At 39.7% G+C, this 16,929-nt stretch overlaps 2 protein-coding genes across 2 annotated transcripts; one reads left to right on the top strand and one right to left on the bottom strand.

Annotated features, from left to right (window-relative positions):
- Positions 1–383: 383 nt before the first annotated feature.
- Positions 384–3,068, top strand: gpr27 (G protein-coupled receptor 27). The gene has a single exon (XM_067588299.1). The coding sequence runs from the start codon at positions 963–965 to the stop codon at positions 2,076–2,078; it is 1,116 nt and encodes a 371-aa protein (XP_067444400.1). The 5' UTR covers positions 384–962; the 3' UTR covers positions 2,079–3,068.
- Positions 3,069–9,292: 6,224 nt separating this feature from the next.
- Positions 9,293–12,179, bottom strand: prok2 (prokineticin 2). The gene is made up of 3 exons (XM_067588614.1): positions 11,316–12,179; positions 9,860–9,985; positions 9,293–9,481 (listed from the first exon to the last, which is right to left on the bottom strand). The coding sequence occupies exons 1-3, from the start codon at positions 11,508–11,510 to the stop codon at positions 9,356–9,358; spliced, it is 447 nt and encodes a 148-aa protein (XP_067444715.1). The 5' UTR covers positions 11,511–12,179; the 3' UTR covers positions 9,293–9,355.
- Between the last annotated feature and the right edge of the window lie 4,750 nt (positions 12,180–16,929).

Below are 16,929 nucleotides of genomic sequence, written 5' to 3' on the forward strand. Positions count from 1 at the left end.
AATACATCACATGCTGTTTATGTGTTTGAGCGTATAAAATGTTTGTCTTGCTATAATAAAGATCATAAGTTGCATTAATGAACAACGTCTGCAGAACTCTGGACTCTTACTGAATACTCTTTATTTGATATATAATAATCTTATGGGGGCTGTTATAGTTTCATGTTATAGCCTGCATATCAAAGCATTGTGCAATGTTAATACAGGACATCATCTGTCAACATTTGCATCACATCACTGCATGAAGACAGACTTCCTATAGATTGCAATAGACAAGGACCGACAGATGAGACTCCTGGCTGATCCCAGGCCTGCTAAATACATGCAAGCGGACGTGCGACGCATAGGCTAGACGCTGCTGTGTGAGATCCACCGAGAGACCCGTAGCCTACTGACGCTCCCACCTCTGTGAGCTTCCCACCTCCACTCCTGCTTTCACAAACACGTTTGCTTTTGTATATTTTAGTAACATTGTAGCCGGCGTTGATGAGGCTGGGGATGCGTAATTGCGCCATGCTTCCGCGCAGCACTGTCTGTTTTTTGATTCCTCAAGACGAAGAACGGGGGACCTCCGCCATCGGTGGAAATTGAGATGTGTTTTCTGAGCCGCTCGTCTGCCGAACGGATGCCTTCCGAGATGGTGTATAAACCCAAACCAGGCTGTCTCTGTTCAGCAGAGGATGGAACAACGGACACGGGTGTTTTTTAATACCGGACACTTGTGAGATGAAGGATAAGAAGAAAAAAAGAAGAGATATTGAATGATTTTTGTTTGTTTTGGTGGGGATAACAGCACATCGGGATGGATGTTGAGCGAATGCTTCTGAGTGGATTTATTCCTGAGTGATTATTCTGTGAAAGGGGCGGCGGATCGTGTTTTTTTGTTTTCCATTCAGCCGTGGCGGGATACTACCGATCGTCGATGAATTGATGTGGGAATACACACTACCTCGGCTGCATAGATGGCAAACACAAGTGAGTTTGGGGAGAGCAGCCCGTCCTTACAGAACTATGCGTCCGCGGCCTCTGCGGTCAAGCTGGCCTCTCTGGGTCTGATCATGGGCATCAGCCTGCTGGGCAACGCGTCGCTGTCGCTACTGCTGTTGAAGGACAGCTCGCTGCACAAGGCTCCCTACTATTTCCTCCTGGATCTGTGCCTGGCAGACGTGGTCCGCTCCGCCGTGTGTTTCCCCTTCGTGATGGCATCGATCGGCAGCGGCTCCTCTTGGCCGTACAGTGCGCTCAGCTGCAAGATCGTCGCCTTCATGTCCGTGCTCTTCTGCTTCCACGTCGCCTTCCTGCTCTTCTGCGTCAGCGTCACCCGGTACATGGCGATCGCCCACCACAGGTTTTATTCGAAGCGGATGAATCTGTGTACGTGCGTGGCGGTGATCTGCATGGTGTGGACCCTCTCCGTGGCCATGGCTTTCCCCCCGGTGTTCGACGTGGGTACCTACAAGTTCATCCGTGAGGAGGAGCAGTGCATCTTCGAGCACCGCTACGTGAAGGCGAACGACACGCTGGGCTTCATGCTGATGCTGGCCGTCATCGTGGGGACGACCCATGTGGTTTACATAAAGATGCTGTGCTTCGTCTACGATCACCGTAAAATGAAGCCTGCCCAGCTGGTCCCGGCCATCAGCCAGAACTGGACCTTCCACGGCCCCGGAGCCACCGGGCAGGCAGCCGCCAACTGGATCGCCGGCTTCGGCCGCGGACCCACCCCGCCGACGCTGGTGGGCATCAGGCAAGCGTCTCACCCCGGCAACAGGAGGCTGCTGGTGCTGGATGAGTTTAAGATGGAGAAACGGATCGGGAAGATGTACTATATGATCACACTGACTTTCCTCATCCTGTGGGCTCCTTATATAAGCGCCTGCTACCTGAGAATATTTGTGCGGGGGGCTGCGGTCCCACAGCTCTACCTGAGCGCTGCGGTGTGGATGAGCTTCGCCCAGGCGGGAGCAAACCCCATCATCAGCTTCCTGTTCAACAAGGAGCTCCGGATGCGCCTCAGAGCCTGTTTCCCCTGCTGCCTGGGAACACAGACACCCATGGAGCCATACTGTGTCATCTGAACGCTCCTGACCCCAACATATATATACTGTATACTGCCAAAGACACACTTACATCTTGTTTCAGAAGAGACTGGGCCCCAAAATGTGTTTGTACACGCAGTCAGGGATGTTCAGATCACTTTCTTTGTGACAAACAGTTTACCCACTACTTTAATTTGACAAAAACCTTAGACTACTATGATGTAAATTCATACTATATTTTGCTTATCAGAATCAGACTGGTTGAAGCTATATGAGGCATATTAAGGGATGGAAGCATAATGTGATGATTTTATTTTAAAAAAAACAACAACAACAACTGGGCATCAGATGTCATGATTAAGCCACATTTTAATTTACACCTCTGCATGTGTAGGCTAGATGACATTCACTCCAAATATAGAATTTACTTGTCATTTTATGTCCTACCTTTGGAGACTTTTTTTCCTTATGCCCTGTTGAGTATATTAACCTTTTTGGTCCGCTACAATATTGTACATGAATGTCATTTTGGCTATTTGTTTGTATATTTTAAAATTATATTCCAACACATCCGTTTAAGGTTGTTTGCCTTCTGCAGAACTGATGACTGAAACAAAACACAACTATTTTGTCAGCTGATGAGAGTCATCGTCTCTGGCATCTGAGACACACTTGCTTACTAAACGTTTGGATACCACAAATGAGATGCACATCTCAGTATATTTTTAGTGAGGACAATGTCACATTTGTAAATACTGTACAGCTTTACCCCTCCTCCCCTTCTGCTTTTTTAACCAGATATATTGTATATTTCATAATCTCTTAGAATGCTTTGTGTTTACCAAGGTGTTATCACTCACTTTAAAGGTATTTTGCAAATTCTTATTCTTCATGGATCAGTTGTGTTGAGAAATGGGTCGATCCACATTCCCTGCAGGATAAACAGATATTCTTTTTCTACGGTTATGGACAGTTTGGTGCTTTGGAAAGGATGTTTGCATTGTTTGTATTTCTTAGCAAATAAATAAGAAATGGATGATAAGTTGTTTGGACTGTATATCATCTATTTTTAAACATGATGTCTTCACATGATCTGGTTCTGCTCTTGAATACATCTCAGGTTACATGTTTTTAAAAGAAAATACACCCCCAGATACTCTCATACAGTGCAATAAGTGGTCAGTACTAGTTCATTTAGTGTATAATTTACTTTTGTTGACATAATCACTTGCCCTCACCCTACCTTGTGCACTCAGGTCAGTGATTTCCTGTGTGCCTGACAGCCTGCTGACAGCAGGTGTGAGCTTGCTGCATTCAGCTGTGGGTTTTAAATGGAGAGGGTGACAGACATGTTTAAAGATTTTTTCAGTTCAGAAAAAGTGACAGTTGCGCCCTATATATGTAAACAAACTGGCTGATAAATCAATACAGACATTGGTATCTTAGTGTTTCTATGATGGATTTCTTCTTGTAAGGGCCATATACTGTGGGTACCTTTGAATAACTGGAGTGAGATAATGTCTTCTGTATTTTTTCTGGGACTTTAAAGGGGTACTCCACTGCCAGGAAAAACAGAAGCAGCAGAGGCAGAGACATCTTGTTTTTCAGTCTCTAGTATGCATCAGGCTCTAAATCTGACACTTCCGATACTGCAACTGTATAGCATCTTGCATTAGACCTCCCCTGCACTCTACATACCCACTTCTTTCAAACTCCACACTTCCAATGCAGGCTTTCTGTAAAACATTTTAAGTCTCAAGCTAAGCTAAGATAACCCTGATGACATCATCATATAACTGTTATACAACCGTTTTGACTGACTGAAATGCTCTCCTTGTGACTAGTACACCGAACTTCATGTGTAAAATAGATGGAGTGCTCATTTAATAACCCTATGGAAGTTTAAAATGTGCATGTGCTCAGTATATTTTAGGCTGATTCCAGTATTTTAGACTCAATATACAGTCAATATAAAGTTTGGACACACTTGAAAGTGTGACCAAACTTTTGACTGATACTGTAGTTATAATTTGGCTTCTTTTAGCCAGCACACGATTATGCAAATGAAAGATCCACCGTTTCCCATTCACAGTTTTATTCCTGGCAGTGAGGAGAAGAATTTACAACATTTATATGCCCATTATATTATATTATATTATATTATATTATATTATATTATATTATATTATATTATATTATATTATATTATATTATATTATATTATATTATATTGGGAAATAACATTTGCAGGAAATAACTGAACATTTAACTGAAAGAGTAAAAATATAAAAAATAGAGACCTGATCCTGCTACTTGTATGGGTGTTGTTGAACATCAGTGTAAAATGAAGAATCTAAAAAGATGCCCTTTCTCTTTGATTTTGACAGACCTGACACTAAACCTGACATTTACTATCATGAAAAATCTTCTGCTACCCATCTCATTATAGCTGTTGGAAATGTGTCAGTGACGTGTCACATCGTTAATGTTTCACTGACAACAAACAACAATAGTAGCTGCCTGGTTAAAAGGTTAGAGGTTTGATTTGTCCTTTAAAAGTGTGATATTCATGGTGCTCAACAGTGCATTTATGAAACAGATTTGTTTCCATCGGCTGTTTTTGTGCCACCTGCTTTTTAAACAAACTCCCTCAAACCCCAGTGCCCTCCTCCCTCCTTAAGCAAGTATTGATTCAGGTAACTGCTGCTGCGTTTATTGACGTTAGCCTTAATTACACAAAACCGCAGCAGTTCTCTCAATTTAATCACTGTGATTTAGTGAGGTGTTTCTGAGGTCCAGCCCTCATGCGTCATCTCTGATCTGATCACCATACAACACCAAGCTCACCTCACCACTGTCTGCCCTCAGTGCATCCCTAACCATCAGCATCACAACGTGCCTGCTTGTTCCTGACAGCTGGCTGAGCTCTGCTACCAGCGTGCTGAGGTCTCACGGTGTAATTGCCGTGGCTCCCCGGCTGCAGGATCCCTCTCACCTGCACGTGTTCTCGTGCAATGCAAATGCATGTTGGGTATTTTTGGTACATCGCGTTGTCTTCAGGGCATGCAGGCTCTGCTGTGATGCTGGGGAAATGTGACTGTTTTTGCTGGGCTTTTACTGCCGGCTCCATTACTGACCTTTCCAGTCTTTCTAACCACTAAGTTACATTGATGACCTCTGTCCTCCTCACTGCGTTTTCCTAAAATACAATTTAGACAGTTGGAAATGTACCTTTTTTTTGTTTGTTTTTTAAAAATATCATTATCTGATGAGCTTATGTTGGGTAAGGTGTTCCAACTTTTTTAACTGTCATTCAACTAAAATGATAAATTATTGTGTGACATTGTCTGAGAATCATATTTTTTAAGGATCCAGTAGATTCATGGTTCATTATAATAGTAATATTTCATATTTTGCACACTGTTACACTTCTATACTAATTGTAACTAATTCTTCCTAAATTTATTGAGATGTTACCAGTATTGTGTTTCCAGTGACTTTGTTTTCTTTTATGTAGTCTTCAGTAGTTTTCAGACTTCCATTGTCTGTGGCATTTCTTCATCACAGATCACTCCATTGAGGATTTTAGGCCACTGAATTCTCAAGAGCCACAGACAACCAGTATATATTACTAAAGTATAAGATTGATGAGAGTCATTGCCTTACACATTGGACAAATCTAATTATAGCTTTGAGTCTTGAACAAATGCTGTGAATCATAGTCTGACAGTGATTCATTTCATAGCTGTCTTACTGCTGGTCCTGGTGTTATAAAGAAGTTCACCTGCTGCCAAGGTGAATGTGAGAGAAGACCCGTCTCCTTTGTTTTTCAATGCTATTAAAATGCTCTTGCTGTTGGAAAACTGGACGGCAATCACAACTGGATAATGGTACTGTAACCCAACTTGCACATCTAACACAAGTCTTACTTATTAGTGAGTGAACGTGTGTTTCTCCTCATGTTTCCCTAGATGGCACTTGAAAGCTCAACAAAAACTCAACTTGCAGAGTACTGTGAGACATACAACCCAGTGTGACATAGAACAATGTGTCACTTGAAGAGAAGATCATTCTTATTGCCAAATACGAATGAGATCCAACATTAAGAAGAAGGCTTGTTTCCAGGTGTATTTTGATTGCATTCAAAAATCAAATAATAATAATTAATTATATAGAATAAAATCTAATTAGTCAGAGAAATGATTCACTATGAACTGCAAATATAATTTTGTGCTATTTGGTTTAACACTGATACTTGATTATCACTGATTACTGTGAGGTGTCTGTATTTCACAATGCAAAATATCTATTTTAAAATGCAAAAACCAAAACAGACAAAGCAAATATACAGTATATGGATATGATGAAATATTCAATATACAGAGGTAAATTAAATAAACATTCCAGTTTGTAGCATGCGTTACACCATCAAACATGCTCCATGCATGTTTGATGGTGTATATAAAACACTCTACTTTGAATAATAATTTGTGTTTCATGCTTTTTTCCACAAAAAAAGTCCAATTATCTTTTTAAAATCATTGAAATTACTTCTACTCCTTCCCCCACATTAAAAATTTCAAAATCTTTGAATATGCAAATATTTTTCATTTTAAAAGTTTAACAGCTGGACATAAGATGTCTCCTACATCACTGTAAAATCAATTCTCAGTATTTGTGCACTGGAGGCTTCAAGTCTCCACATCACACTTGTGTTAATTGAATACTTGACCAGGATTGGCTCCAAACTAGTTGTGATGTCACAAATCATGCATATCTATAACTTACAAACTTTTCGTCCTTCAGCAGATGGATGTGAAAACAGACTTCTAATGTCAAACACACATCATCCTGCACAGTGAAGCTCAAACATCCAACTGAAGCAACAAGAAGAAAAACATATTTTTGAGTGGAGGGAGACTTAAAGTGTAACTACAGTATATGGTGCCGTTTTGTATCATTGTATCAGGTATCATCAGTGACAGGCTCCAAAGGGACAAAGACCAGTAATTGACGTTTCCTTTAAACATAGCTTAAAGGTATACTATGTAGGATTTTCCTAAAAAAAAAACAATATGTAGACCAAAATAATCCCTCTCAACAAGCATTTATAACCCACTAGAAGTGTGTGGCAGTGTATTTATCTTCAGAGACTCTGCCCTCTGCCTCTATTTTCTTATTATTTTGCTGTGTTCGGGACGTTTCTGGGCGTCAACCTTCTGGCAGTGGGTGTGTAGGCCCCAGCCAATAACAGAGCACAAGGTATGAGGTAGGGACTCACATAGTGACTACAAAAACATAGTGACCAGGGTGGTATTCCAGAAAGCGGGTTAAATGAAAACTCATCTCAGGAGTTTGTTAATCCTGAGATGAGGAGAACTCTGGGTTTTCAGTTCCAGAAAGAGAGGTAACTTAAACTCAGGGCCAGTTACCATGGGAACTGAAGCTAACCTGCTCGCTGGAAGGTTTTCTTCAACAAACCCAGAGTTTCTCTCTGTCTCTTCCCTCCTCCAGAGCCAGATATGCTGTTTCATGTCCTCATTCATTCAGTCCGTATCAAAACGCGTATCGAAGGGCATTAATTAGCAGAGGTTTACTGTCTGTCACAATCAAAATCCTGGTTGGATATTAGTTTGTTGCTCAGTTGCTCAAAGACTATCTAAAGCTTTATGCATTATCAGTCATTTCTTTGCCCTCACATTCACATATTACACAGCGTAAATTCAGCCTCAGCTCAGATTAAAACCTTAAAATCATTTTTGGGAGTGGAAGTTTTTTTTTTTTATAATATTGTGACTGTACACACAAGACAGCTGTCAGTTTGTTAGAGCATACATAATGTGATATCTCAGTTTAAATTTACAAAATTGGTATGAAGCTTTAGACACATAGGATCGATGAATAATTATCTCTATCACTCAAGATGTGATTGGTCGCACTGATGGAACATCACTCCTATTGTAATGGAGATCACATGTTAATTTTTCTGAGTGAGCAGGATTGTGGTGCAGCTGCAGAGTCTAAAATTTTAAAATCTGCTGTATTTTAACCTTGATGCCTTTTCAAGTGCAAATCACCAAAGACATTATTACTGGATCAGACTGTGAGCTTACAGTCATGTCTTTATGTCTTTGATCTATATATTTTTTTAAATCTTTAACTATATTTTTCATCTTCAGTTGCTGCCTCCTGTGTTTTGTCACTGTCAGATTAAAGCTGAACAAATATATGTAGAATGTAATCTAGCTACAGCCTGATACACAGTCAGACTCCACTTTAAGATCATTAAGGAAATGTAAGACTAGTAAATGATGAATTAATGGACAACACTGAATAAAACTCTATTGTGTTAACTTATTGACACTTTTCCCACTCTGACTTTTTTTTTAAAGATGAACGTGCACCATCCGCACACACATCCATTAATATCTCTACGTCCACTGGATTAGAATGGAGGCTTTGTCTTTTATTTACCTGTTGCCATGGTGAAACGTAGTATTGGAGCTCCATTGTTGGTGGCTTTTTTCATTCACCAGACACATGCTTTACACAGATTGAACATACTCAGAGTTGATTGAACTGTGCTGTTCTCTGTTCCCCATCTCAGGTTCATCAACTCAGAGTTCAGGGTTAGGCTCAGAGTGTGTTAAACACACTTTCTGGATTACCAACCAAGTTACATCGCAGTGTTTTGTTGATTCAGTGTTTCCTCCTAATGCTTTCAACAGCGGCGCTATGCCAATGTTGAAATGGGATGTTTGCTTCTCCGTCTCTGTCCTCTGCTCTCTGTCTGTGTCAGGGCGGGGCTGAGCTACACACACACACGCAGAGCAGAGAGGCCACATGACCAGGATGAAGCCTGCGCTTCGGCTGCACTCACAACAAATCTGGCAATGCGGCATCCTCCCGTAGGGTTATGAGTGGGCATATTTATTTCTGCTTTAGAACATAACTGCTGTGAATAATCCAGAAAATAGTGTTTTATTTCTCTGATTCACTGCTTTGTTCTCGCCACTGCTGCTCCATCCCTTCATTTACTCTCTATCTCGCTCAACCACCGCTGCTCTCTCTCTCTCGCTCTCGCTCTTGTGTCATTGAGCCGGGGAGGAGGGGACAACTTTGAATATTGTGTTTACAAACAGCAACTGACAAATCCTACATAGTATGCCTTTAATTTTCCCTGAACCAAACTGATGCAGTATTAAATATAACTCTTTATTCAAAAGAAATAAAAAACAAAGTGGAAACAGGCTTTTAAAGGCAGATGAAATAATTACAGTGCAGGTAGCAAACAGTGTAACTGTAAGCGTTGGTTCTCAGAGGTAGTAGTCTGGATACTTGTATGGTGAGAGACATTTGGATTTCCCCTCCTCTGTAGTGATGCACGACAGGTTGGGCAGACAGGGGCAAGTATGATGAAGTCTTTTCCCAAAGAAAGGAACCTAGAAACAAAGAGAGTAAGAGGTACCTTCAAGATGAGATTCCTGTCACTGTCATCAGGAAAAATGAACACAGGGGACATGCATAACGTATAGACACTGGCATAATAGTTTTTTATTAACTGCTTTGTAGATGTTTTGAAGGGGAAGATCTTTGAGAGTCATAACACAAAAGCAAAATCACAATACTGACTACTTCAATTACAAAGTTAGGACAGGCTGCAATTATTTTCACAGAGAATTCTCTGCTGCATCTTAATAGAGAGTATGTTGAGGATCAGCTCCTTCACCCCCTGACCTGCATCACCACTATGACACCACTGTAAGGAGACAAATGCCTGACACTTCACACATGAGACAAGTAGATGTAGATGGTCTCACTTTGTGGCTCATCGGGTGACACTCTTCTCCTTCCAGTCCCATGGGCGTACACATGCGCAGGCTGCGAATCCACAAACTCACTGCACAACACATTCCTCCTCCACACTGAGAGTCCTTCTCACAGGCCTAGATACACACACGTACAAATGGACACAATTTTAGATACTTTTATATGACTTATGCAACTTTTTCAACCAACATTTAAATCCCAGCAGTTTCCAGATGATAATGCAGTCATGTAGTTAAAGTAATTAATTTCTCATTATCATTCTTCATTAACTAATGATTTACAGTATTTCTTGTTGACGTCAGCATTATATTACTGATTCAAACTACATCTGTCACCCAGTCAGACAGTTATTATCACCTGGTGCTATTTCTAAACAAAGATGGGTTTAATGCATGCATGCATACACTATACGTACTAATTAAACACAATAATGTGATAATTATTATATCACCAGGAAAAGGCAGTAGTTAGGTGAGAAATATGTTAGCAGCAGAAAGTGCAATACTCACTGCAAAGAGATTAGTATGCTAATGATAGTGTTACTGCATTATATAGTCATATCAAATCTCAAGAGAACACTGCACGATAGGTGGTGATTTATTGTTTTGAGTGCCAGGATGAGAAACTGAGTGACAGCTCTCACTTTCGATGAGATGAAGGGAGCCGAATGAAAAGGAACAGAAGTGATTTCATGTGACAGATGCGGATGCACGCTCCTCTCTCAATTCACATCAGCAACGCAGTGTGAGAGGGTTGTCATGACAGGGATTGGTATTTTATTAGTAGGTTATTGCAATGATGTATGCTCATGGCATTGTATAAATCCTGATTCAGATATGGAAATCATTCAAAGAATATGCTGGCAACTTCAGTGGTTGTAATTTCATATGCATTTTTTGATCAAACAGATATACTGCACTTGTAATTTTACATTTTAGTAGCGGTCGTGCTGTTAGAATGTCAAAAGAGCCTATGACAAGAGTTTTATTTCACATGAAAAGTCCTTTACATAGTTTTGTATTTTCAAATTGATATATTTCTACTTTATATTACAATATGAAGTATTTGACTGTTAAAGCCCTGAAACATTCAAATGCTAATTAAAGAATAATATTCTAATATTGTACATTTGGGAAATTAAAATTATAGTTGAAGAGTGAATGTCACAATGAGGCTTTGGTCAAGCATAAATAGGACATGATAAGCACTTATTAAAGCTTAAAAACTGCCATACAGATATGTCATCTGTGTCATCTCATTAAAATGTTTGATCTCTTTTAAAAAAAAAAACAAAAAAACAACTGCATTCTTCATGATATAACTTCACATCACATCAGGCAGCAGGTTTGAACAATGGGTTTAGAAAAGCATATCCCTGACTTTTCTTCCTCCTGCCGATAGATTTCCATTGCACTGTGAGCTATGTACCTGTTTGCTTTCACTTACCCCTGTGATGACCGCTGAAGATCCATGCGACACCAACAACAGGGAGAAGAGCAGTAAGATGAAGGACCTCATGGTGAAGAGCTGTCTTTGTGCTCCCGTGCCCTCCAGGATGAGAAGTAAGGATGCTGAAGCTGTCGGACCTTGCCGCATGTGCATACGTGACAGACCAGAGTGACAAGTGGCCTCCAAACTCATGTGTTGAGGGCTGGTGGAGGTTTATAAACCCAGCCCGCCATTCAGAAACTCAATGACTCACTCACACCAGCATTGCCTCTCAGGAACAGACAAAAAAAAAAGACCAAGGTAACTTTTACATGACAATGCTGCTGCCTTTTGTCCTACTGACAGTGCCCTTTTCCTTTCCTTAAAGCTTATTTTACACTCATGTATGGTGATTAAAGCTGATTGGGATCAGATCAGTGCAGACATATTACTATAACATCCCATTATATTCCTGGCATCTTTTTTTTTCAACTCCCCTTTTCACACTCCAAGGCCACCGCTTTGAATATATAGTACCCTCTCTGGTCCATTCTCAGGAGTCTTCACAAAGAACGCAGCTTTAATTCAAGACCATGAATTTCAGAGATCACTGTCCTCCAGAGAATAAAGATTCTTGAGTGGTTCAAGCCACTTATTATTTCAAACTGTTGTGAGATTGCAACAATGGTCATTTGCAAGAGTAACGTACTGTAACACCCTGCAAACAGAGGATATGGGCGTATATAACATTGTTTTTATAAATGAACTACAGAGTTAGTGAGTCTATCTGCCAGTTATATTGTATGATATTAATTGCAAGTCATTTCCGCTTACTTTTTCTGAGTATGTGGTTGAGTAAATGCTTGATGGTCCACTACTGCACCACTGTTTTATATCATTGTAAATTGAAAATCTTTGGGTTTTGGAATGTTTGACACTTGACGGCATCACCTTGGGTTCTGGAAACTCAGGATGGGCATTTTTCACCATTTTCTGGAATTTTCTTGACTGATAAATTGATTAAGAAAAATAAATCCAGAGAGTAATGGAGCTCTCCAAAGTAGTGTCTGATAGTAGATGTAATTAATAGTTGTCAAATTTGGAAATTAGAGAGATTCACATTACAAAAAAAATTATCAGTGTAGCATCCTGGTATATTCCTAGCATCCTTTTCCCCTCAAACAACCACATTTGTATATTTTTCTCCAATGATGTCAGAGGATTAAAATGTGAGAAATGCCAAAACAAAGTTACAAATAGGGATGGACTAAGTGAGCAACCTGTGGAGACCTCTGCGTAATGTAGTAAAAAACAAAGCAATGTGACTGCTTCTTTACAGTGACGTCATGTGTAGCTGACTGACACAGCCAATCAACACTTCTGAGCTAAATCTGTCTTCATCACAGCTTTGCAGAGTGACACTGACAACTGAGTCACACAAGAAGACAAGAATCCAGCATGCAGCAGTGACCCATAACAGCTCTGTGTCACCTCAACTTTTATATTGAACAATGCATATATAAAATATAAAATAAAATATATTTTACATAAGAAATGCATTAGAACTTTTAAAAACACAATAAATCAGAACAAATAAGTGAAAATGAATACAGAATAAAATACAAATGGACAAAAAAAAGAATAGACCAGAAATACAGGACGGGAGCACAGCTATTTTAACTAGGTTGGGTTGCATTTCATATCATCAGGATGTTGATTCCATCTGTGTGCAGCATAGTAGCTAAAAGCAGCTTCACCATGACTGCATCCTAAACATCAAAGAGACTTTTTGGGTTTGTATTCTTTAACCAGATCAGAAATGTATTTTAGCCCTATAGTGCTCAGTTCTCCTGGCTCTTATTAGAACTCAGCATTCTGAATGTACTACAGTTGTCTAATGGTCTTTTGGGGAAAAAAACTTTTATAGTCCACCCTGCTGGAGATGAGACCTATAAATCCCTGCTATGTGTTTGAGATTATAAAATGCTGATTTACTTATTGCCTTGATATGGCTTTATGGCTGAGATCTGACTCTATTAAAACACAAAGATTTCTACCCTAGGCTTTTGTCTTTGTCTTTGTCTTTGTTTTATTTTTCCTCCTTGCTGACAGATACAATGATTTCTTTCTTATCATTGTTAAATTGAAGGAAGTGTAACTGCATCCAGCTATTTTCTCTAAGTGTTGATACAGTATGGGATCATAGTTACTTGGTGCATGAGCTAAGTAAATCTGGGTGTCATCTGCATAGCTATGATAAGCGACAAATTGAATAATAGAGGCCCAAGAATCGAACCCTAGGGGACTCCATGTCATGGTGATCCACTCAAGTTTATGATCACCAGTTGTAACAAAGTAGCCCCTACCTCTGACATATGATCTGAATCAACTGAGGACTGTACAACAAAATCAAAGGCTATACTAAGGTCAAACAGCACCAGAAGTGATGTTTTACTTGAATCAGTGGTCCAACAAATGTCACTGAACACCTTTATTAGGACAGTCTTGGTGCTGTCGTGTGGTCAGAATCTGAGTAGTCCAAAATTTATATTTGTCCAGAGGTCAAAATTTCCAAAATGCATGTATCACTCAGGAGTAAATTGATTTCCCATCAACTTTATTGAGGCCTGAAATGAACAACATCCAGGTACAATAATATTGTATCCATAAATATCAATTTGCTGCTTCTGTGGTTGGAGTTATAGTAAGCAATATTGTATATACAGTGTACTCTAATACTTATTATTAAGAGTATTTTAGTGAGATAATTAACCACTGACAACTATACAATTACAGTTTGTCACCATTTATGACAAAGTGCCAAAATCTTTAATGATTTGGCATGCATAATCTCAAGGGTGCAGCTCTCATTACTACACATTCTAAAACCTTGAATACAATACATGTTAGTGCTTGTATTAAACTAGAGGCTTTTATTGTTCAAAACTAAGAAGGAATCAAGTATTTCAGAGAATGTTTTGTGAGGAACATTTTGGGAAACAAAAGCAAGTCCTCACAGCCACTGCAGAGTTGTATGATATATGATTTCCTGCCTTAGAAGAGCATTTGCATTCAATTGTCATTAATTACCTGAACCAGTTTTATTATCCACATGCTCACTGCTCCCACATCCTTGTTTTGTAAAATCATGAGGCCACAAATCCATCTTTTGCTAATTCCTACTACTGAAACCTTAAAATTTATTTCCACAGTGAGTCAGACAATGATGCCACTTGTTGCCAAGTTGCAGCTTAAGTTAGGATAGAGGGAGGACAGTGGACCATCCTTTGTGGTGTTTTGTAATCTTTAAAGGACCAGTGTGTAGAATTAGTGGAATCTAGTAGAACGGACTTGGCAGAAATGGAATATAATACTCATAAGTATGTTTTAATTAGCGTATAATCACCTGAAAATAAGTAAATAAATTGTGTTTTCGTTACCTTAGAATAAGCCCTTTATATCTACATAGGGAGTAGGTCCTTTTTTATTCAGTTGGTTGCAATGTCACCATTAGAACCATTAGATGCCACTAAATCTTACACACTAATCCTTTAAGGAGGGTGGGGTTAATGGAGGTGGATGGGTTCAAGACTAGAGTGTTTGGCAATCTGACAGACATGCTTCATATCCTCAACTCCAGTGTGTCAGCAGAGATTACTAGCTCCTAGGACCCTCTCCTTTGGCAGCATCTATGTTTTACACTAAAGGTTCTGATCTAATGAAGAAAGAGAATCATTACATACATACAGCAGCACTTACATCCTTGTAAAAAGGCATCTCCCTGCATGGCTGGCCTGCATGATACAGCAAAAATGAACTCTGTAGTTTCCCACTGAAAATGCACAGACATGTTGGATTTTACCACCTGCAGACAGAGCTGCTGTCATTCACTTATCCTCCGATTCTATCATTCTCCAATCTCATTTGCTCCACATCCATAAACATGTGAGAGGGACACATGCCACTAGATTATGGGGTTGTCGCAAACATCAGATTCTTTCTGTCAGAGCATGTCATCAGAGGATCAGTCCCTTGGATGACATAATTGTCTCTGCTGTTGGCGCACCATGCTCCCAGCAGGCCTCTTCCCCATACTCTGCCACACAACATGCCAACAACCCTCGCTCGCACATAATCTGATGTTTTTTTTCTCTGTTACATGACCCTCTTGTGCAAGGTTTCATGGTGGCTGAATCCACCTGCTAGGACAATCCTAGAGAAGAGATTGGGTATGTGTGGGATGTTGTCTATGCTTCTTTTTCACTACACTTACTTAATGCATAGTAAAATATATTTTGTAAAGAAAACTACATGCAAAAGGAAAGAAAAAAACAAGACAAGGACTTAGGTAAGCCACAGTGATGAATTATGATGTTTTTAAGTCCTCTTCTTTCAGAGGTGGCACCGTCATGCCACTTTGTGGAAAAATCAGTGCAGCAGTGCAATCAAAGCAGTGCAGAATCTGCCATGCCCCACTTTGCTCCCCGTCTGTTGGTCTTTCATACAGTAGCAAACTTGCAAAGCATGAATTTTGTCCTTGGCTGTGGAAATAACAGCTGAGGACTGGATGTACAAAAACCGAAGGACACGAGAACAACTGCTTGGGAAAACTATTCTGAAACACTAATTCAAGGTGGTGAAGTTCAATGTTGACGCCATTTCGTAAGAATTTTTGCATGAGAGTTTTTTCAAACCAAAGTAGCATTGTGGAACAACAGTTTTGTCCTGTCTTTAACCCTCTCTGATTATCTTACATGCATAAAGGTTGTTCTCACATGTGGAGGAAGAGTGTCATCATGTAGACAAAGATTTTATGTTAAATCTCTGACATGAGCTCCATTTTGGTCTTACTGAGTCGATCTTCATGGCATCCATTAAAAATGGAATAAATTTTACCTCTGTGACACCTGTCATTTACCTTCCATCATTGTATTAAAAGCAATCACCACTGTCTTCCATCATCACCACACAAGGTCATGGCTAATTCATTCTTGGAGATGTCCTTGCTGTCATGCTTTCCTTCTACAAAGGCCATCTCCTATTCACACCTCACTCCTACGCAATTTCCATTTATTCTTTAAGAAAAGCCCACACTTTTCATCATCTACAAATTCCATCATACCTTGACATAGAAAGGACTCCTTGCTTTGATTACACAGGCTTTTGTACACCTTAGCAGTTCATAATTCATCACAACTTGCTGTGACAGGCTAATTTACTGGAGCTCAAGATTAGCTTGGTCATAACGATGAGAGTTGAATCAGAGCTAGAGCACGAAGGGCACAAAGAAAGTTCCATCATTTATAATTAGTGTTATGTAAGAAATGCAATTGTTTTTTTTAAAAATAAATACATTTATTTTCAGTAACATGAGCAAGAGAAAGTTACACCTCTGATGGACTCAAACTACGAGGATCCTGCTGTAAAGCATATAAGGTAGAGATTGAGTCAACTCCTCTCTCGGGGATTGTGTCGCACCAGCTTTTTAGAAATCCATTACTTTGGACTCATTCATAAGTTCTAAATCAAACTAGTTATTTACTAAGTCTGAAAGCAAAATAGAATGAGGGGGACAACACAAATAAAGCTAAGCTAGCTAACATTATTAGGTTGTTCTAGTCTGGGTTAATCA

This window comes from Thunnus thynnus, chromosome 4 (assembly GCF_963924715.1).
Source record: "Thunnus thynnus chromosome 4, fThuThy2.1, whole genome shotgun sequence".
NCBI classification, from domain to species: domain Eukaryota; kingdom Metazoa; phylum Chordata; class Actinopteri; order Scombriformes; family Scombridae; genus Thunnus; species Thunnus thynnus.

Coding starts and splice junctions, on each gene's coding strand:
- gpr27 (XM_067588299.1), top strand. CDS start 963: ATGGCAAACACAAGTGAGTTTGGGGAGAGCAGCCCGTCCTTACAGAAC.
- prok2 (XM_067588614.1), bottom strand. CDS start 11,510: ATGAGTTTGGAGGCCACTTGTCACTCTGGTCTGTCACGTATGCACATG. Junction 9,986..11,315: donor CTTCAGCGGTCATCACAGGG/GTAAGTGAAAGC, acceptor GTGTGTATCTAG/GCCTGTGAGAAGGACTCTCA. Junction 9,482..9,859: donor GTCACCCGATGAGCCACAAA/GTGAGACCATCT, acceptor CTTTGTTTCTAG/GTTCCTTTCTTTGGGAAAAG.